This window comes from Euprymna scolopes, chromosome 19 (genome assembly GCF_053919585.1).
Source record: "Euprymna scolopes isolate OS-2025 chromosome 19, ASM5391958v1, whole genome shotgun sequence".
NCBI lineage: Eukaryota > Metazoa > Mollusca > Cephalopoda > Sepiida > Sepiolidae > Euprymna > Euprymna scolopes.
The window spans coordinates 79,648,234-79,670,204 of NC_136500.1; the positions used below are offsets into that span (position 1 = coordinate 79,648,234).

The 21,971-nt window shown below is 32.5% G+C and overlaps 1 protein-coding gene across 2 annotated transcripts in view; it reads right to left on the minus strand.

The window, feature by feature from the left end:
- Nucleotides 1–7,438: 7,438 nt before the first annotated feature.
- The window catches only part of LOC145239778 (gelsolin-like protein 2), a 96,062-nt gene continuing 81,529 nt past the window's right edge, over nt 7,439–21,971 (minus strand). For both annotated transcript variants that reach the window (XM_080103252.1, XM_080103251.1), the window contains exons 11-13: nt 15,730–15,814; nt 13,576–13,671; nt 7,439–8,912 (exon numbers count right to left, since the gene is read on the minus strand). In XM_080103252.1, the coding sequence (XP_079959378.1) occupies nt 8,811–8,912; nt 13,576–13,671; nt 15,730–15,814 (283 nt within the window). In that variant the 3' untranslated portion in view covers nt 7,439–8,810. The remainder of the gene's footprint in view (nt 8,913–13,575; nt 13,672–15,729; nt 15,815–21,971) is intronic.

A 21,971-nucleotide genomic window follows, 5' to 3' on the forward strand; every position in this document is an offset into this window, starting at 1 on the left:
TTCGTTATTATGACCTATTAACACATTTTTTTTTTTTTATATTTTTACTTTTTATCTATTTTAACTTATATTTTAACTAGATTTATTTCATACTTTAATTTTGACTTTTAAGTATCCATTTTTTAACATAAAAAGTATATTCTTTTTGCATTAAAAACAAATAAGTTATCTCCCTTGCATCCTCAAACGTTAAAACGTTTCCCATGCAACTTTTGTTGGTACTTTTACATTGATAAAACAATAAACCAGCGCATTTCAGGTGAAAACATTATTACGTATTTATGTATCATTTCGAAATTAGTATAGATTCAAAAAATGCTACAGTAGAAAAATGGAATTTATTGAATTATCAGTTTTTATGTTTTAATATGCTCAAGTCAGTATGACAAATTGACTTATCTCCCTTGATTTAAATGACTTAAATTAAGGGTCTACAATTTTTAAGCACAAAATATTAAAACATAATTGTAGATACATCTTGCATATCTTCTACTGAATCATTTGTCTTAACTTTTGAGAATTTATACTAATTTCGACATCTGTAAGTATGTAATGAACCATTTGAAATGCATTAGTTTAAAATATCACCAATCTTCACAAGCACCTAATATTCAGGTATATATTGTTTTCTTAAATTGACGTTTTAACAACTTTAAAATCACATTTGAATGTCCCACGACCATTGTAAACATTGTCCGACATGTTACAAATTTAAAAGCTTCAAAATCACTTTTTAGTAAAATGCAAGGTTAAATGATAAAATTGTCACCCTAGAAAATACATGATTCCATTTGATGAAAAACGGTTTTCTTTTTCTGTTGCAGACTATCTACTAGTTGCCCAGTTGTTGTGTACAAATCCCAAAAGTTATAGGAGCCTTCTATCATGTCTGAAAGTGACACAATGTTCAACAAGCGAGATCGGAGATGCAACGCTGTACAACTTTTGCTCTCTACTGATCCAAGTTATAACAACAGGACCATTGCCAGCACCCTCAGAGTGCATCGGTGGATTGCCACGAATAACAAGGATGTGTCCAGGCTAATAAAAACAAAGTTTCCAGCCACGGTTATAGTCTTTGGTGTGGTTTCAAATGAGGGCCATATCATGTCCCCTCACATTTTCGAAGTCGGCTTGAAAGTCAACATCAAAGTTTACCTGGATGTGCTGAAGAGTGTAGTGATCCCTGGTGCAATTAGATGGTCACTGGCAGATCCCTCTTGTGGCAGCTGGGGCTCAGCGCCAGCCCACAAGTCTAAAGAGACCTAGGCTTGACTTCAGAAGGAGTGCTACGACTTTGTACTCTTTTCTTATTAGCCTCCCTCTTCTCCTGACTTGAACCTGCTGAACAACTTCGTTTGGTCATATATTGAGAACATCACCAACATGACCTCCCACAACACCTGATCATTACCATCTGCTGAGTATTCACCCAGCTCCCCCCTCCGGCACTTGTGGAAAAGGCATGCTCCCAGTTCTGGACTCGTATTGAGGCTGAAGGCGGCTACATTGAATACATATCAGCTGTACTACATAATCAAGTTACCCAAATTGATTTTTTTCCAAAAGTTTTAAAATAAAGCTGCAGTGTTGTTTTCTTTAGGGCGACAATTTTATCGTTCCACCCTGTATTGAATATTTGGCACGAGTGCATTTTAATTTGTTGGAAGTATTTTTTTTTTTTTTTTTCAGAAGACTTGTACTAAAGAGAAGGGAAGACAATCCAAAATTAATGCTTGTTTTCTAACCAAACTTTTCTGATAATTCAAAAATAAGTTCAATGAAATAACGACGGTTCACAACAGAAAATATTGAATAACAAAATATTTATTGAATTAAAATTAAAAATTTATCAACAATGTTTCAAAATAAATTATATTTAAAATTTACAAATAAAATCTAACATTCTGTATTTCAAAGCAATTATTTTTAACACAAATATTTTTTTAAATGTAAAAATATTTTTTTAAATGTACAAATAAAATATAGCATTCAGTTTAGAATATTGTAGAAAGTATTTTATCCAACAGTTCTGAATTTTTGAGATGAGAACTGATTATATCATTTGTATTGATCGGACTATTTTTCTCATCTTGAGTGTTATTTGTGTAACGTTTTGTTTGGTTTGGCCTTTGACCGTCTTCAGACATGTTGGTTGTTGACTTGGAAAAGAAATGAGACAAGTTACTGGCTCCATAAATGTTTTTGTATTCTTGGAGCTGGTCTCTGTTTTATGGCTGCAGAGCCTCTAATTGTTGGAAAAACAAAAATTGTACTTAAAATTTTGACGATGGAAGGGAAATAATCCTGTCAATCTTTATTAGTTACCTCCCCTTTGTCAACCAATTTTATTCTCCCCCCCCCCCCCACACACACACAAAAGAAACCATGGCCATAAAACAGACCAACTCCAATAATACGAAAATATCTACGGAGCCAGTAACTTTTCTCCTTTCTTTTCCAAGACAACAACCAAACTGACTGAAACGTTACACAAATAACACTCAAGATGAGAACAATCGGATGATCAAAACGAGTAGTATTTTATATAACTTTTTAAGATAAATTTCTTTCTTTAGATAAAATAAATATCTTAAGGATTGTACTAGTCATTTTAGAAATGTTGATGTCTATGAAGTTGTTTTATTTTTCACTTGAGACATTGTTTGAAAAATTAATTAATTTTGGATTGTCTTCCCTTTTTGTTAGTATAACTTTTCTGAAAATGAAAACCCAAAAAATACTTCCGGTGAGTTAAACTGCAGAAGCATCGAAAAAAAAATGCAAGTCTTATGCGTATGTGAGTATTAGACAGTGTGTATGTATGTGTGTTGGTTTACTTTGTTCTTGATACTGCAAGTATAGATGTGCATGGAACTTGAATGCGAGTGTTGAAGTGTTTTTTTTTCATTTCACTTCTTCCCCGGTGAAAGGCATGGTGCGAGAAAAGGTTGTTACCATATGTTCTTTAATCTGTTGAGTATGCCAGCTGGAGAAGTCTGCTTTTTACTGTTTATTTCCTCGTTTTATAGGGGTTTCCCAGTTTGCATCAGCTTGTTAAATTTGGAGTTTAAAACGATTTTCATTGGTTTAAAAATATTGAATTAACATATTCCTGTGAAAACTATCATTTGCTTTTGGAAGTGAAGAGGAAAGCATATCCCAACAAAGTGGAGAAAGAAAGTGGGTAGCTATTCAAGCCAGTTGTATTTTGGCGTTTGAATTTCATCTCAATTTCACTACAATTTTTTTTTTTTTTTATTGAAGGTATATAGAAATCTATTTTAGCATAGACTGCAAGACCAGCATATTTTCTAGTACACATACGTATATTGCCTCAAACAATAACAAAATAAGGGTTCTTTTATGTGATTTCTTAAGTTCAAGTTAGATTGCTTGAGTCAGGAAAAAGTGAGTTTGTAAAGCCAGTTGAATACTAAAAAAGAAATTGAAGAAATATTGTGATTTGTTAGTATAAATCTTTAATCAAACTTCTGCAATATTTTGTAACAAAATGTTCGTCAAACAAAAGAACAAAAACTTTAGTAATCCATAATCTTTGCTTTAATGATTTTCTCGGCTAATATATAGGAACGAGGGTGTCATCACTTAACAAGGTCCAATCAAGGATAAAGGTTAATGAGTGTCAGATGGTTGGTAAGACAACACCGAGATGATTGGTAGAGGTGGAAATCTGGTAAAAAAAAAATTGATTATTTAAGAGAGTGGCTCGACAGAAACTGAAGTTCCACAGGTGTGCAGCTCTAGAAAAGAAACTTTGTTCATGGAATTTTCGTTTAGTTTTATGCACATATAGAGAGTAGGATAAATTGTTGACAGTTGTTTTAGCTCAATAAGTGGTTGTTGTGGATGTTTTGCTGGTGGGGATCATAGACCAGACAGATTCAGTCGAGCATCTGCCATGAAAATAAAAATAGAGCAGAGATGGGCTCAAGCCGTTTTTTCTGTGAGGAAACGGTTGTAAGTTGGAGAAAAGAACATTGCCCTCTAGATTTCAAAGCCGGTTTTGAACCTTACCAAGGTAGGAAAGGGTGCTCTGATCAGCTTTTGCTCAGATTTGGCAATAGTGCTCCGTCTTAGGATGTAGTTGCAAAACAGTCGTCAAATAAAAGGAAAACAAAGCCCTTTTATAAACAAGAACGGTATGTATTTATTCAAATTTCAGAGTAAAGAAAGAATTCATAAAAAGCAGAAACATAAAGCGCTCTGCTTTGAGCCAAAGGATTTAGATTAAGCGCTTCCACTTGGACTTATGATCAATCTACCTTTGCATTGTTTCCAGTCATCTTGAACTTCTCTTTACCACTGGAATCAAACAGTGCTGACTAAGCTTTACTTTACAATTACATGCACAGGCACTCTTACAGGGGGTATCCATTGTCTCCTAAGACTAAACAAAACCTTTTTTTTTCTGTCTTTATATAACTTACCTTAAGTCTTCAGAGTTAGTTGAGACTCTGATTTTAGTATGAAACTATCTTTGATGCTGGCTTCTCTGTCGGTCTACAATATGGTCCTGGTGCAGTTCTAAGAGGTCCACCTTCCCAGGCTTTACTTTCTTGACCTTCGAGAAGGGGTTAGTTTATTGCTAATCATCATAGGTGTCTCTACCAGGAAATGACAGCAGAGTTGCTCAGGCAGTTTTTATTCAGCCAAAGTGCTCTTCATTTTGGACACTAATTTTTCAAATTCTACTTTCCTGGCCTTGTGTTATATGTTTCGGCCATGGGAGGGAGGAGATAAATAATCTAACTGACCTTCTGTCATTCTCTATCGCTGTGAATCGATCAACTGCTCTTTAACAAGTTCGAATGATTTTACGGCTCCTAATATGAAGCAATTAGCTTCATCTTAGGCTTTATGTAATATAGTGGATATGAGTACATGAGAAAATATCAGCAGCAGCAAAGGATGGCTGGCTTGCAAATTAGGAAGTGTGCGTGAGAAGAAAAAGGGGGAAAAAAAAAGAGAAAAATGCACCATGTGTTCGGGGCAGAAACAAAGTCGACATTGAAGAAAATAGATGCGCAAAGTTGAAGACAAGAAATGGCTGGCGTGAGGTCGGAGAAGAAAAGTGTACACTGGGTGAGATGAACGATGACGAAAGACCTTCAAGTGGTGTCAAGACGGGAGAGTACGGTAATAAAAGCTTTTGCTAAAAGAGAAAACAATGGATTTTTATTTCTTTATTTCCTTTGTAACTGCAACGTTACATTTGTTTAACAGATTTTCACTGAGAGACATCTTCCAAGTAGCTTATTGGTTAAGAAAACACATTTGCATCTTTGTTATCTAAGGGAATCTGCGAAAATGAAAAGAATTTGCACAAACTTCTATCTAACCCTATCTTAGAAAGATCCAAACGTGTGCATCGACCCTTGAAACGTTAAGGGCCTCATTTTAGTTTTCTGTTGAGGCCACGTTCACCAATTGGTTGATCAATTATTTCCCCATCTGCTCTAAGCCACAGCCATCTTTCTACTGTACCAAAATGGAAACTGTCCCCAACTGTCGCAAACTCAAGACTGTCCATAAATTGTCACAAAACTCACTCCCTCTTTTAAAACTGTCCGTAAACTAATTCTGCTATACCTTGATTAACAGTCCTATTTCAACTGCCTTTGTGTGCCTTGATGAACAACTTCCTTCCCATTTTCTTTCTACTCCTATACCTTTGTTCTGCTGATCAAATATTTTCTCTTTCTGTTTTTCTTAGCTATTCCTCTTTTTTTATTACTTCTTAATTCTTTTTGGGGGGTTGCTCGTAGTATCACAAAAGAGATTTTTTTTTTTTGTCAATTCTAATAAATTACAATTGTAGCTTCCAAATTATGCGGTCGAAATTACCTGAATATTACTGAATTAATAAAAAAACAAAAACTTTAATCGCGTTAACAGGTGAAAAATTGCGGCCATCTTGTTTAAATCCAAATGGAAAATTACCTCCCTTTTGAACACTCCCATGTCTTACGATCGTTTTCATCAAATTCTATTTTTTTATTTTCTTTAATAAATAATTTTCTACCTTATCGATTTTCGTAATTTTTGGATATAATCATCTTAAAAATACGAGAAATACCTAGATACCATTGTTTTCATGTGAAAATCAGTGTTATGATTTCCGATATTTTGTCCTAATAGTGTAGAAGCGCCGACATTGCTGTTAGAAAATCTTGATTCAGATCTGAGAGTGAATTTTTTTCTTTTTGTTTTTTCTAGATCTTACAAAGATCATTAAATGCTGCTGAGGTCTTATCTATTTTTTTTAATGCACTGATATTTAAAAAAAAAAATAACAACAAACAAAGAAGATGAATGATTGATTTTAAAACAACGTTTTGAAATCTTACATTAAAAATCTTATATTTTATTTGTTTTCAAGTCAATAGAATGAAGAGAATCTATGATTCTTTACATACAAAAGCAACATTTTCATAAAAAAAATATAACGATAAAAATAAAGATTAAGCAAAATTAAGCAGTTTGAATGTTTGGTGCTTATTTACATTAATGACCTTTTAAACCAACGCATTTCAGGTGAAAACATTACATACTTACAATGTTGTGCCGAAATTAGTATAAATTCCAAAAATTACGAAAAATGATCTTGTAGAAAAAATAATAAGAAAAATAAAATGCATTGAATTATCGAGTTTTCTTGCATGTTTTAATGTTGAACAGTTATGCGACCAATTCAGTAAGACAAACTGACTTATCTTCCTTGAGTTAAACTCACTTAATGGTTCGCCATTTTTAAACGGAATCTAACTGTAGATCATTTTTTGGCAAATGTGTATTTCAGCGGCGTAAATTATTTAACAGACAAAACTTTATAAAAATAATTTATTTTTATATAAAACACATTATTAGACCCTAAGGCTGAAATAAAATCCGAAAAAAATTTAATTTTTCTTAAAAAAAAAAGAAGAAACAATAAATTTTCGGGTTTTATCTCATCCTTAGGGTCTAATAATGTGTTTTATATAAAAATAAATAATTTTTATAAAGTTTTGTCTGTCAAAATAATTTAGGCCGCTGAAATACACATTTGCCCATTTTTTTTTTTTTTTTTTTTTTTTTTTCTCGTTAAAAAATGCATCTAGTACATCTTCTAAATGGATCGTTTTTTCATAACTTTTGGAATTCATACTTATTTCGCCATGACATGTAAATATGTAATAATGTTTTCACCTGAAATGCGTTGGTTTAAAAGATCACCTATGTAAACAAGCACTGAATGATTTTTTTTTTTTTTTTTTAGATATTATAATGAGTCAACAACAAATATGTGAGGCGGGGTGGGGACGTTGATTCGTACGGATTAGGAATGTTATTAAGTAAATTGATAGCATAGTGGAGGAGTAGGACAACGGCAGAAATACATTTATTAAAAAAAAATAATCCAATCAAGGCAAGGTTGTTTTTTTTTTTTTTTTTTTTTTTTTAAATTGGAATGAGAGACACAGAAGTTGAAATAAAACAATAACATTTTTAAAAAATTGCAGACAAATTTTTGCAGGCACTTCTTATTTTCTTGACAGAAAAGTCGGTACTTGTGCAGCCTACTGCAGCTTATGAACTGTGCTGAAATAATGAAGTTATTATTTAGAAAGCTATTCTTTACATCGGGAGGAGGTGCTTTTTAATTATTCTGTTTCGTTTCACCTAATAATTTAATTAAACCCTAAAAATTGAATTTAACTTGAAAATCCTATCTAAAAAAAAGCATGGTTCGTAAACTGCACAAGTACTGATGAGTCACAGCAGATTTCTGTAGACATTTGAAAAATGAATATTTTTTTGTTAACCAAACAATCTTTTGAATTTTCAATTTGCTGAATTTTTACATGAATCCTTCGATTTTAAGACACATCCCCTTTAATTTGCATCAGTTAACAATAAGGGAGATAATCCAAACAATTCAAACTTGTGAGATTTTTGAAAGACATTCTTAAAATGGTGAGGGTAACATTGGAAAAATTCAAATTCGTTTAAAAATAATTTTCTTTATAAAAATAAAATGGCGCTTCTATACTACCAGAACGAAATTTTGTAGTCGATAAGTGAAGTTTTCCGATAAAAACAATGGTTTCTACTGATTTTTTTTTTGTCAATTCTAATAAATTACAATGTTAGCTTCCAAATTATGCAGTCGAAATTACCTGAATTATTAAAAAAAAAAAAACAAACTTTAATCATGTTAGCAGGTGAAAAATTGCGGACATCTTGCTTAAATCGAAATGGAAAATTACCTCCCTTTTGAACTCTCCTGTGTCTTACATAAGCAAATACGATCGTTTCCATCAAATTCTACTTTCTATTTTCTTTAGTAAATAATTTTCTACTTTATCGATTTTCGTAATTTTTGGATAAAATCATGCTGAAAATACGAGGAATACATAGATACCCTTGTTTTCATGTATAATTCAATATTATGATTTCCGAAATTCCGTTCTGATAGTGTAGAAGCGTCAATAAAATTACTAGATCAAGTTAAGTAATTTTTGGTGTACATTTTTTTTTTCTGTAACCGATATGTACATCATATAGATATTTCGTCATTTTTTTTTTATGGGGGAAGGGGTGAAGTTCTGGACAAGTATCGTAATGGAAGGCGGGGGGGGGGGTCGTTTTTGCCTTCCATTAATTTTTATATATCGTACAAAACTGTCTCACTGGTAACTCTGCCATGGCTTTTGCATCAAGAAAACAAGATATTTATTTGTGTATTGTATTATCATGCCTCAGCCCTGGCAACCATGTTTGCTATCTTTAACAAAAGAAAATCTTTATTCAGATTTAGAGAACACACTCCAGAAGCTGTCGTTTTCTGCTCCGTCCTTCAGACACGTGACTGAAATAAGCGGATGGGATGTTGTTTTCAAGTAATTCTGGAAAAAATTTTTAAAAATAAATAAATAAATAAAAAATTTGAAATAAGTTTCATACTGACCCCATGCAACCCATGATATTATGGCCATTGAATTTATTTCAATATCTATTAATAAACTCAAAATATAAATAATATAAACTTAATATTTATTGTTTGGTAGGCATCATCACTAGTGTCAGATGTCGCCATTAAAAATGAGGGAAAAAAATTTGAATAATTAGACTCACTGTCTTTTGAAGCTTATAGCTACTTGAAAAATGTAATTTAAACCCTATTTTCTTTTTTCAATAAAAGGAGCAAAGACCAAATTTTAAAATAATAAAAGGTTTAATAGAAAAATATGCAATATATTTTTTTTTTTAAATCGGTTTTCTTTAAAAAAAGATTTCAAGAAAATCAACGAATTTTAACTTACTTTGAATATAAAAACATATATAAATCCCCAAAATTGACTTACCTATAAAAAATAATAATCAATGAGTGCTTCCATTCTTCATTGTTAAGAATTTTCCATATTTACATTTTATATTCGATGTATTTTTAAAATAAAATAATTTTTTTTAAGCAAGGATTAAAAAAATACCACGATTTTAAATTGTCATATGAGAATTTCACAAACAGAGTTGTCTCGCTTTCTTCCAGTTGAAAAATATGAAGGCCGAAAACCGCCATAATTAATTATTTAAAAAACGTAAAAACAACACATTAGACCAAATATATTTCCGGTAGTAACTATATAAAGGATAAAGCATTTGAAGTGCTGATATGTGTCTTATCTCCACTTAGAATTTCTCTATTTGCTGTCAACAATCAAGTTAGTCAATTATGGGTCACCGTATTTGAAAAATGATCACATTTCACTAATGAGTTGAATAGTTGAGTTTACTTAAAAAAAAAAAAAAAAACCGCCAACAAATTTTCCATTTTTTTTTATTCTCTTAAAGAATTACATGAGTTTTTGATTTAAAATATTTTATTTCTTCTTTATGCAATGAATTTTTTTTTTCAAAAATCTAAAAAAAAATACATTAAATGAAATAGAAAAAATTGATGAAGGTGTCCAATTTTTACAGGACAATATTTTCAAAATATGAGGTTTCACTTAAAAAAAAATCAACGTGTTTTTTTAAAAAAAGTTTTAAACTTTTGACTTTACAGGTAAATTTGCACATAACTATTCTTTTGTTTTTGTTTTAAATTAGATTATTTTATTTATTGATCTTTTATCTTCAGTTTTGATGTATAAACAGTAGGTGAGAAAATTAATTATTTCTTTTTCATAGACATTTCAAAATGGGGGGGTAAAAACATTTGTCTAGAATATTATATTCGGTTTATTGGAAAGAGCATACAATTTCACATTAAATCTGAAAATATCTTAAAAATTGAACCAATAGAAAAACTTTGATAGATTTTTAAATTGAAAAAATTTTAAAAACTTTAACTCGTAAAATTCAATTCATTTTATTACGTAGAAAAAAATGGCTGCATGCGCATGCACTTTGTAAACACTTTTTAAAAAAATAAAAAATAATATTTCTATTATTTTTAAAAAACTTTAATAGTTTATTTTGGAAGTATATTCCATAAAGAAATTAAAAACCCCACTTTAAAAAAAAGAAATTACGAGTTTTGTATATTTTATTTGCAGTTTTGTGTTAAGGGCTTCAAAAATTCCCCCCAAATTCTGATACGCCTACAACATCACAGACGTGTTTATAAAGTCAGCATTTTACACAATAACAGCAACGTCATCATTTCGTGTGTTTACTATTTTCTGAGTCAATTTCTATGGATAGGCCTCAGTGCTATAAGTGTTAATGGAGGTAAGTTTTTTTTTTTTTTTTTTTTTGCTATCGGATTTTCATATTTACATTGTAAAACAAATAGATTTTTTGATGAACTACACAGACGAGAGTTAATAAAATAAGATTAATTTTAACATCTTCTGTTGACACTTATGTATCTCTTGACTCTATCTTAACAATGTTTGGTGCTTGTTAAGATAAAATCGAAAGATCGATTTTTTAAAAAATATGTGGTCATAAGCAAAAACAATAACACATACTAAATTGTCATGTCGAAAATAGTAATGTATCTCACAATTATGAAAATTCATCAAGTAGAAAGTTTATTTTTATAGTTATAAGTAATTTTTATGGAAAATTGGGTAAAATTGCATTTTCCTTAGTCATTATAAAGTTGATTGATATTAGGTAGTTATTTTATTTATTGCTGCAATAGGCATTTGTTCGGATTAAATGTAACAGTTTTTAAACATGGATGGAATGCATGCATAGTTTCGCAGAACACATTGTGGGAAGTGCTGCAAGTGATGAGTGCAAAGCTTTGTGAAAGAAGTTGTAGCAGACGAAATTGCAACAACCACAAGCTGGAGTGAATTCTCACGGCTGGAGATTTTGAATACACTAACTTCCTGATTTGTCCAATCAGAAGCCAGCTCTCAGTCACGTGACCGACTTTATAAAAAGTTAAACCGGCAACACACTTTCTTTCTTCCCGGGTCGTGGACTGATAACAACTCCACATGAAACGGACCTGTCGCCTCCAACTTCTGTCTTGGAACTCGAAGAGAACTCATCTGGCCTTTGGGCTCGGGCTTTGACTAAGACGTGGTTACAAACAAGCCAACATGGCTATCTCCACACACTGACTTCAATGCGACACACACACACAAATTTTCTTTCTCATCCTACAGTACTGTCTCTAATCATTCGTGATGCATGTTTCCACTACTACTTTCAACACAAACATACATGAACTCCGTCTCTTTCAACAAGCCTGTCTAATCTTTAATCTACCTCTTCACAGAGGAACACTTTCCACAACGAACCTTTTCACGATACAACCTTCTAACGAAGATGACCAATAAAGCCGTTTATTAAATGTTAGAATGAGACAGTTCGTCTTTTTTATTCTACAAAGTGTTCAATTACTTTCCTATCAAAACTGTGTCAACAAAAAAAAAAAAAAAATTGAGATTACTTTATTAATATAGTAGAAGAAAATATGTGGAAGGTTTTTTTTTTTTTTTTTTTTTTTTACAAGGAAGTCACCACTTATCAAGGTTCGGAAGCCACTTGGGGATAATGGTTATTGTGTGTACAGTAATCAATGGGACAATATTGTAGTAATCGTTAGTAATGGAGATCTGATAAAGTGTCTTACTTAAGGGGGTGGTTTATCAGGAATTTGTTTATGTTGGACTTGAAGACATCCAAGTTGTAGTCAAGTGGGAAACCGGCAAAAGGAAGAGCGTTTCACAGGCGTGTAGTTCTAAGAAAGAAACTTTGTTCATGGAATCTACGTTTTGATTTAGGCACAGATAAAGAGTGGGGAAAATTATTGAAAGTGGTTTCAGGTAGATTGGGTGTTTTTCGAGAAAGATTGGCGAGGGGGGGGGACCAGATGAGCACTTCCCATGGAAATAACAATAAAACAACGAAAGGCTCGCAACGTCCTTTCTCAGGGAGAGAGGTTGCAGGGAAGAGAAAAGGGCATCCCCCACTAGGCTACAAAGTCTGTTTTGTACTCGGTCAAGGCAGGATAGGCTGTTTTTTTCAGCAGTACTCCATCCTTGGACGTACTTGGCTTTTGTGTAGATAGAGAATTGCATCACAAACAACTCAGCTTAAAAATTCTAGTTAGATTTAGGCTTACTCACATTTTGTACAAATCTAGAATTTTAAATCTAAGTGAATTTTTTTTAAAGAATATTATGCTGGTGCAAAAATAATGTCGTTTTTGACATGAAATTGAATGTCAAAAAAAAACAAAAAAAAACGACATAATTTTTTTACCAATCTAATATTAATAAATAAGCATGATGCAAAGTAGAATTGGAGGGAGGACTTATTATTCATGCTCTTAATAATCTGTTGTAGTGTGTGCAACAAGCAATTAAAGGAAAAATAAGAAATAATAACGATCAAGCAAAAATAAGTATACATTTTAATGCTGTAACCCGGTAACGTGAGTGGTGTGAGAGGACTTAATGTATAGAAAGTGAAAAACGTTTGCTACCTTCTTTAATGGGAAACATAATCAAGAAAGACATTTTGTTTGGATTAAATGTATCAATTTTTAAACGTGGATGAGATCCATGCACAGTTTCGCAGAATACATTTTAGGAGGTGCTGTAAGTGATGAGCGTAAAACTGTATGGACGAGGGAAAATTGAGATCATTTTATTGGCATAGTACATGTAGTGTACTATGCCAATATTTATATTATTTATTTAATACATTCTTATACATGCCAATAACAGAATACATTCTTATACATGCCAATAACAGAATACATTCTTATACATGCCAATAACAGGTATATGAATTTATGAAGTCTTTGAAGTCATTAAAGAGATAATGCTGTTTTATCAACTTTTTTAAGTCATATTTCAAATTGAACTCTTAGCGAAAATTTGCATATCTTAATAACAAGACTAATAATAACATCAATAATAATAATAATAATGAAAATATTTGTTGATGTTGTGTTTCTTAAAAGCAGCTGTAAAACTGCAGGTGGCTTTAATGAATCGAAATGAATTTATTTTTCGTTAATGATTAAAAAAAAAAACACCAATAAAAATATTTATTTAATACATTCTTCACAAAAAAAAAAACAGGTAAAATACTTACATGAGCATAAGGAATACCATTGGATTTCTCGCGAGAAGAAGCTCTCCTTCCGATCCAAATGATACATTCTGTGCCAGTATCAATGAGGAATACGTCCTTCAAAAAAAAAAAAAATTCATCAATATTGGAGAAAAGTAAATCAAGCAGAAAGTACCCCCTTCCAAATCACAAAAATGGATGTTGTTAAAATATGTTTATTCAATCCACACCCATATACATAATAATGATGATGACGATGATAATAATGATCCTAATTTCGTTTGATAACGTTTCCTTGAAAAGAGATGGAATTCATTCACAGAAAACTCTTCCTCTCCCTCAATCCTACTTCCAAACCATGAGCTTCAAAGATCAAGCGTTTTCCTAAGACTATTGGTGGTATCTACAATAGCAAAGATTTGAAGTCTGCCAAATATACATCAACGATTCATAGTTTTTTTCAAATGTCCTTCCAGACGATTTGATACCACATCTAGTGTACTTACTACAACCAGAATTACCTGGGTTTTAACTACATGCATATCTCTTACCTCCAAGGCCAACAAAGCGTAATTGCCACACTTCTCATACTCCTTCTCTATCACATTCTTGTCCCAGAGCACTGAAAAGTTTACGATTTGCCACGTTTTTGAGATTGTCAGTGACTATCAAATCCGGACCATTATGTTCAAATTGCTTGGTCGTCATGACACTTTTACCCCACCATATCTCCACATTGCCATCCTCACTTGTTCTTACTTCATCAGGTACCTCCTCAAACCACTTCCAAGCAAACTTCCCCCTAAACTTCCTACAAATCTCCCAGTAAATCCAAAGCCCAACGCGATCATGCCTTTTGCAATACTCCCTTTGAACCAGTCTGCTATACCCTGTTAGCAAGGTGCACAACTGACCCAGAAAACTTTCCACAAATCCGGCATTCTGCAACAATATCTTTTCCTTGAACCACTTTCTTGAACAGACCTGCTCTTGTGCTGTACAAACAAAGGCTGCAGTGTTCTTTGCCAGATACTCAGCGCTAAACCATTGCCATGATCTTTAATTCACCACATTTGCTGGAAGAACTTTCTGTGCATCTTCTTCCCAGTTAATTCAAAAGTTCACACGCTTCACATACTCAGTCTTGGTCTCATCCACTTCAACTGCACTGGCCACAACATTGAACATTCACTTATCATTTCTAATCACAAACTCCTCCTTTTTGCAAAGGCAGAGTACTCCTCCTCGAGAGCACTGACTTTTCCAATCCCATTTTCCAACTTTCATGTCACAGTTCTTGCGGTGGAAGAGAATAAATACTTTCATTTTCTGTTCCATTTATTTTATTTATGTTTTATTGTATAGATGTTTGCGTTATGTTTTCTTTTCATATTTTTTTTACTTCCTTCTGTTTAAATGAAATCGGTTTGGTTCGGTTTTACTTTATTTGAGTTTTACAAAGATTAGATACATCGAGGAGGAGTTATCTCTACAAGGGATTACACTAGAACACATCTTTTAATTTGGTCGCTTTCAGAGGCAGTCGTATAGCGACCAGCGCAAACAGGACCATGGAATCGACAGAGGAATTCTAAATATTCCACTGATAATTAAAAGAACTAAAGGTGCTGATTAAGATATAAGTTGACAAATCGATTTTTTAAATATATCATTACGCAAAAACAATATTATATACTTGTCATGTCGAAAATAGTAATATATCCAAAAATTACGAAAATTCATCAAGTAGAATAACTGCTATTATGTTTTTTGTAAAAAAGGTCTATCGCTGTAAACAAAAAATATTGCAGCCATGACACAAGTATTCTAAAATGTTTGTTTCGGAGTTATGTCTCCTGTGTATAGCCTCCTACTGCTAATGTCTAAGAAAAATGCGATTTTACCCAATTTTTTGTAAAAATTACTTTTAACTAGAAATAAATTTCTACTCGATGTTTCATAATTTTTGGATATATTACTATTTTCGGCATGAAAATTAAGTATGTGATATTTCTTTTGTTTAAAACAACGTATTAAAATAAATCGATCTTAACAAGCACCGAACTAAACACATGCAATGGAACGTGTTACTGGATTATCGATTTTATTTGTAAATCAGTGTATTTGAAAATACCTGGTCAAATACTAGCACTTGTGTTTTCCGGGAATACTTACGGCAGAATTAAGATCGGATTTATTTAATCTCCCATCAGTTTCAGCAATCATATCCATTTCCAATTCTCCTGAGGCATCACTCAACCTGTACAAAAATAATTTTATTTTATAAATTTTTGTAAAAAAGTAACAAATAAAAGAGTGCTTCTACACTATTTGAACGCAATTTCGGAAATCGTAAAACTGAATTTCACATTAAAAAAAAATGGCATCTACGTATTCCTCATATTTTTAAGATGATTATATCCAAAAATTATGAAAATCGATAAAGTAAAAAATTATTTAAAGAAAATAAAAATAAAATTTGAAGAAAATGATCGTATTTGCTTGTGTAAGACACAGGAGAGTTCAAAAGGGAGGTAATTTTCCGTTTCGATTTATCTTATAAAAACAAGATGGCTGCAAGTTTTCACCTGCTAACATGATTAAAGTTGTTTTTTTTTTTTTTTTAATAATTCAGGTAATTTCAACTGCATAATTTGGAAGCTAACATTGTAATTTATTAGAATTGGCAAAAAAAATCAGTAGAAACCATTGTTTTTATCGGAAAACTTAACTTATCGACTACAAAATTTCGTTCTGATAGTGTAGAAGTGCCATTTTATTTTTATAAAGAAAATTATTTTTAAACGAATTTGAATTTTTCCAATGTTACCCTCACCATTTTAAGAATGTCTGTAGCAGAAACAAATGGAACCTTTTCTCTCGCAAGTCAATGCGTCTCCCCTGTATTATTTGGCCATATACTGACCAATCAGGAGTACGGCGCATTGATCCCTTCTCTCCCATAAGGAAATCGGACAGCTTCCGGTTTGAAGGAAAAACCTGTTCCTTACCGAGAGACACCAAACAGATCGGACCCTTTTTCTTTGCTCTCTCTCCACCTCTGTGTTATTTCATCCGATATCGACGATTCCCACTGGGAATAACTACCACGATAGCACCAGGTAGCCAGAGTCCAGCTTTTACCCAGGGATAATATTGTTGAATTATTCATTTTCTTAGGTTGTGCCCCAAAAGCACAAAACCCTAAATGTCTTTCTAAAATCTCACAAGGTTGAATTGTTTGGATTATCTCCCTTATTCTTAAAATTGAAGGATTCATGTAAAGTCTTAAAATCGAAGGATTCATGTAAAAATTCAGCAAATAGAAAATTCAGAAGATTGTTTGGTTAACAAAAAATATACATTTTTCGAATGTCTACAGAAATCTGCTATAACTCTTCAGTACTTGTGCAGTTTACGAACTGTACTTTTTTTTTTTTAGATAGGATTTTCAAGTTAAATTCAATTTTTAGGGTTTAATTAAATTGTTAGGTGAACGAAACAGAATAATTAAAAAGCACCTCCTCCCGATGTTAAGAATGGCTTTCTAAATAATAACGTCATTATTTCAGCTCGGTTCGTAAGCTGCACAAGTACCGACTTTTCTGTCTATGCCTGCAAAAATTTGTCTGCAGTTTTTTTTTAATGTTATTGTTTTATTTTAAATTCTGTGTCTCTCATTCCAATTAAAAAAAACCAAAAAAAAACCCCAACAATCTTGCCTTGATTGGATTAATTTTTTTTGTTAATAAATGTATTTCTGCCGTTGTCCTCCACCATGCTATCAATCTACTTAATAACATTCCAAATCCGTACAAAAAATCAGTAGAAACTATCGTTTATCGATTACAAAATTTCGTTCTGATAACCAAAAATAAAAAAAAACTAATTAAGTTAAAAAAAAAAATATTAAAACTATTATAATTAAAAAATACCTATTTTATTTTTCGACGAATGGAAGAGGAAAATACGAACACACACACACACACACACACACACACACACACACACATATATAAATAATAAATTCGACAGCCAAACTCAGTACATTTATCTCTCACATTCCACAGCCGAACTCAATATATAATCTCTCATATTCTGAATATATATATATATATATATATATATATATATAATTTATATAATCGGAAAAACAACACCTTTTATTTATTAGTACACAATTTTTGTTTTTATTATTTTTTAAGACATGTTATTATATATTTTTTTCTCCTTAGTCTGACAGCTGTTTCGAAGGGTAAAAAGACAAACGGTTGTTTTAATTATAGCATACCGAATCTTCATTATTTACCGTTCTCTTCAGAGACAATTAGAATCAAATTAATTACAGTCAAAATTTGTTTTTTAAAAAACTCACATGGGGATGGAATTTTTTTATCGAGGTTGCCATCTTTAAAAATTTTTCCATGGGCATATATATATATATATATATATATATATATATATATATATATATATATATATATATATATATATATATATATATATACACACGAGCAAACACTTAATAAAACATGTTAAAAAAACACTTTGAAAAAGAGTTAAAAACATATTTAATCTGAAAAGGAAACACTTGATAAGTGGATAGTCCTTAATCCGTGGAGTTTCGAAGAAATACTTTCCTTCTCATCAGAGGGTAGGAATTAGCAAAATGCAGGATCGGATTTTGCATGTAAAAGTATTTGATGAAACAACAAGTAAGTCAAAGATCTTACTTGATAACAAAAAAGTGAAGCAAAGGGAATATGGTGAAGAAAAAGGTGATTACACGTGAATGGATAGTCTGGTGGAAGATAAATAATCCAGTGAGGGTAAAATCCAAATATATAACTTCAAGAAAATTAATTGAATTTCCATTTGCACAAGTAAAATCCAAGGAAATCCCGTAATTGGAAGATGGTCCAAAATAATCCAAAGGCAGAAATCCATGGAATAATTCACAAAAATGTGTAAAAGGGAAAAAAGGGAAAAAATTCCAATAATATTAAGAAAAGAAAAATAAGATATGCTTTTCACTCTACTGCCGAGACATAAATATAAATAAGAAAGATCAGAGATGAAGAAGAGGAAAAAAAAATTAAATAGTGATAGAATTAAATATAAAATAGAAAAACAAATGTCAAAATGACCCAGACAGGAAATGTTAAAACGCACAAAAAAAATATATAGGGCAAAATAATATAGGTTAACTGAAATGTACAGGTCATCACTTAAACAAATGTCAGCAAGAGTTTCTTTCTTGCTTTTTCCTGAATTTGCAGATACCGGCCATCATCTCCCCTTAAATAATTTTTATATTTTATATTTTATTTTTATTTATTGTTTATTTATTATTCTCTATTAATTTATTTATTTTTCCATTTAGTGTCTTCTAACAACTCTTAGTGTGAGTCATGAATTAAAGTATTTCTGCTTGAATAAAAACTTCAAACAAATATGTTTCGTTTCTGAATTTTATAGATTAGGATTCATATTATTTGGATTCTTCATCTCGAATATCATTTTCAAAACGTTTCGATTGATGTCACCTTCGACTTTCTTCAGGAATATCTTGGTGAACTTGGAAATCTTTCTGTAGAACTCAGGAACCTTTCTGTCGAACTCAGGAATCTGCACAGTATTTTGAATGAAACCATTTATTTAATTCACAGAGGTATCATGCTATCGTCCTGTCAATCATGACTGGGTAGAAGTCTTAAGTAATTCGCAATCGTATTCTGAGTGTCATTCGCACTGACGATTGAACTTTTGAAGGTTCAATTCTTAGTGTGGACACTTTTGAGAGAACTATTCCCGAGTTCGACAAGATACACCAGAAGGTTGGAGGGGACTGTGATCGGCATACGCAAAAGCGCCCAAGAACTGTGTGTGTGCTCTCACTGGACACCCTTATGGTATAAGAATGCAGTCACCCAGATACAATATAAGGATGACTCTTGAGTTATTCAGGAGTAGCATAGTGGATGATTCATAGCATGGGCAGCGAAGTGAATCACAAGGAGTTGGTGAAGCAAATAGCGTTAAGAAATGTGGTGCAGCGAATTGAATTGCGGAGAAGTTCGAACATTTTGATTTGTTTTTTTTGTTTGCTTTTGTCTAACAGTTATATCGACCGAAACATTGTGAAAATAGCACTCAGGATAAGAACAGTAGTCTGAAGAATCGAAATAAAGCAAATATTTTTATTATATGGTGTATTCTCTCATCAAAGATGATGAATGAGGGTTCAGTATGCAATTTTCAGCAGCTCTTATAAGCTCTGTGACACCGCATGTATAATCACAATTCTGCAGGTGTCCAGCACACTTCTCTGGAGGCGGTGAACCTGCATATGCTCATCGGTCAAAGATGCCTTCTGGAGTGAATAGATAAACCTGCTTTGCTTTGTGCTTTGAAACCACAGTGGCATACATATTCAGTTTTTGGTGGATTTTTCTGGTGATTTGCCTTCATATTTGCATGAAGGGTGTCCCTATAACGAAGGCAGTTATGTTCAAATTCTATGGTCCCTAGAAAACACATTTTCTTCCATTCGGTACGATACCCTGCTGCACTCTTCCAGGAGCTCAGAGAAAATTTCACAATGCTTCAGGTTGTCTTTTAATTTATCTTTGTAACGAAACAGGGGACACCCTATTGGGCTGCAAGAATTTGTTGATTGCTCATAAAAAAATTGCTTAGGAACTCTTGAGCGATCTATCCTCACAAGATGACCTGACCACTGTATTTGTATCCTGATCAAAACTGATTCAATACCAGTGATTTCACATCTGTCCAGTAATTCATCATTTGGAACACAATCCTACCATCCAACATTGCAAATAGAACACAGACATCTCATATGGAAGGAATCAAGCTGATTTATATCCTTCGGTACAAGGTCGACGTTTCGGCATCATACAGAAGAGTAGGCAGAACAACAGACTTGTAGATTGCCACTTTCACTTTTAGAGACACCTCCTGGCTGTTCCAGAGTCTGTGTAGCAACCTACCAAATGCCTCACTAGCTTTATTAATTCTACTTTGTATGTCCTTTTCAAATTTAGCATCATCAGACACAACAGATCCGAGGTATGTAAAAGAAGATACTACTTTCAAAGCTTCACCATCAACATATACTACTGGTTGTGATGAGGGCATGTCATGTGGTTTCGGCTAGTGAATAATTTCAGTCTTTTTTATGCTAATTGTAAGACCAAAGGCCTTACATGCATCAGATAAGCTATTGAGGATGTTCTGCATGTCATCAAGATTATGGGTGACAAGAGCACAGTCATCAGCATGAAGGAGATCAAGAACAGTCTGCACAGAAGTTCTGGTTTTGGCCTTGAACCGTTGCTGGTTAAATAATCTTCCACTTGATCGATACTCAACACCTACACCTTCTGAGATGTTCTTCAAAGCTGTCTCAAACATCACTGAAAAAAAAAAAAGCAAATAGGATCGGGCAAAGGGGAGCTGGTTTCCCCCCCCCCACATTAAAAACGACCTTGTGTCACATTTGCTTTTGTGGGGAAGCAAATAAATGCTTTAATAAATAGAAAAAACGCTTGCCTTTTTGTTTTTTGGCCTTCAGGAGGACGCCCCTCAGTATGAATAGGTGAATGCAGTATTATGGTGAAAGAGGATGCTAGCTAAGAGAACTTTTTGTTTAGTTCTGGAGTGACAAGAATGACAACGACCCCCCTTTCTCCCCTCCTTTTGAGTTGACCGTGTGCCTAAATTTTTTGTTCATGTTTGTATTTTAACCTGAATAAAAAAAATTGATACCTCAAAGTGTAGTATCTGTTCTGATGCTACACTTAAGTTGATCAATGGAGAGGAAACCCTCTATACTGAAACAATTATTATTCTTTTTTTTTTTGGTCCTTACCAGAGTGCCCCTTTCTCCCTTCTTTTGGGGAGTTGGTTTTCCCCCCACAATAAAAACGACCTTGTGTCACATTTTGCTTTCGTGGGGAAGCAAATAAATACCAATAATAAAAAAAGTTTTTTAATATGAATATCGACACACACACACACACACACACACACACACACACACACACACACACACACACACACACACACAAGAAGACATTATAGGAGTATGAATACATTTAAAATCTGAAATCTGCATTTTGGCAGGTTTTTAAACTATTTCAAATTTCAATGCATACATAATGAAGAAGACAGACAAACAAATGTCGCAGTTGGAGGTGGGGACACAATAATGAAAAAATTAACAGGTAAAAAAAGAACATTTTTTTTTGTTGATTCCATATTGTACGAATGAATTGAAACATTGAATTTCAAGTAAAACAAATTATACCTATGTAATTGTCATATCCCAAATAGTAATATACCCAAAAATTACAAAAAATGATAAGGTAGAAAAATAATTATTAATGAAAAAAGAA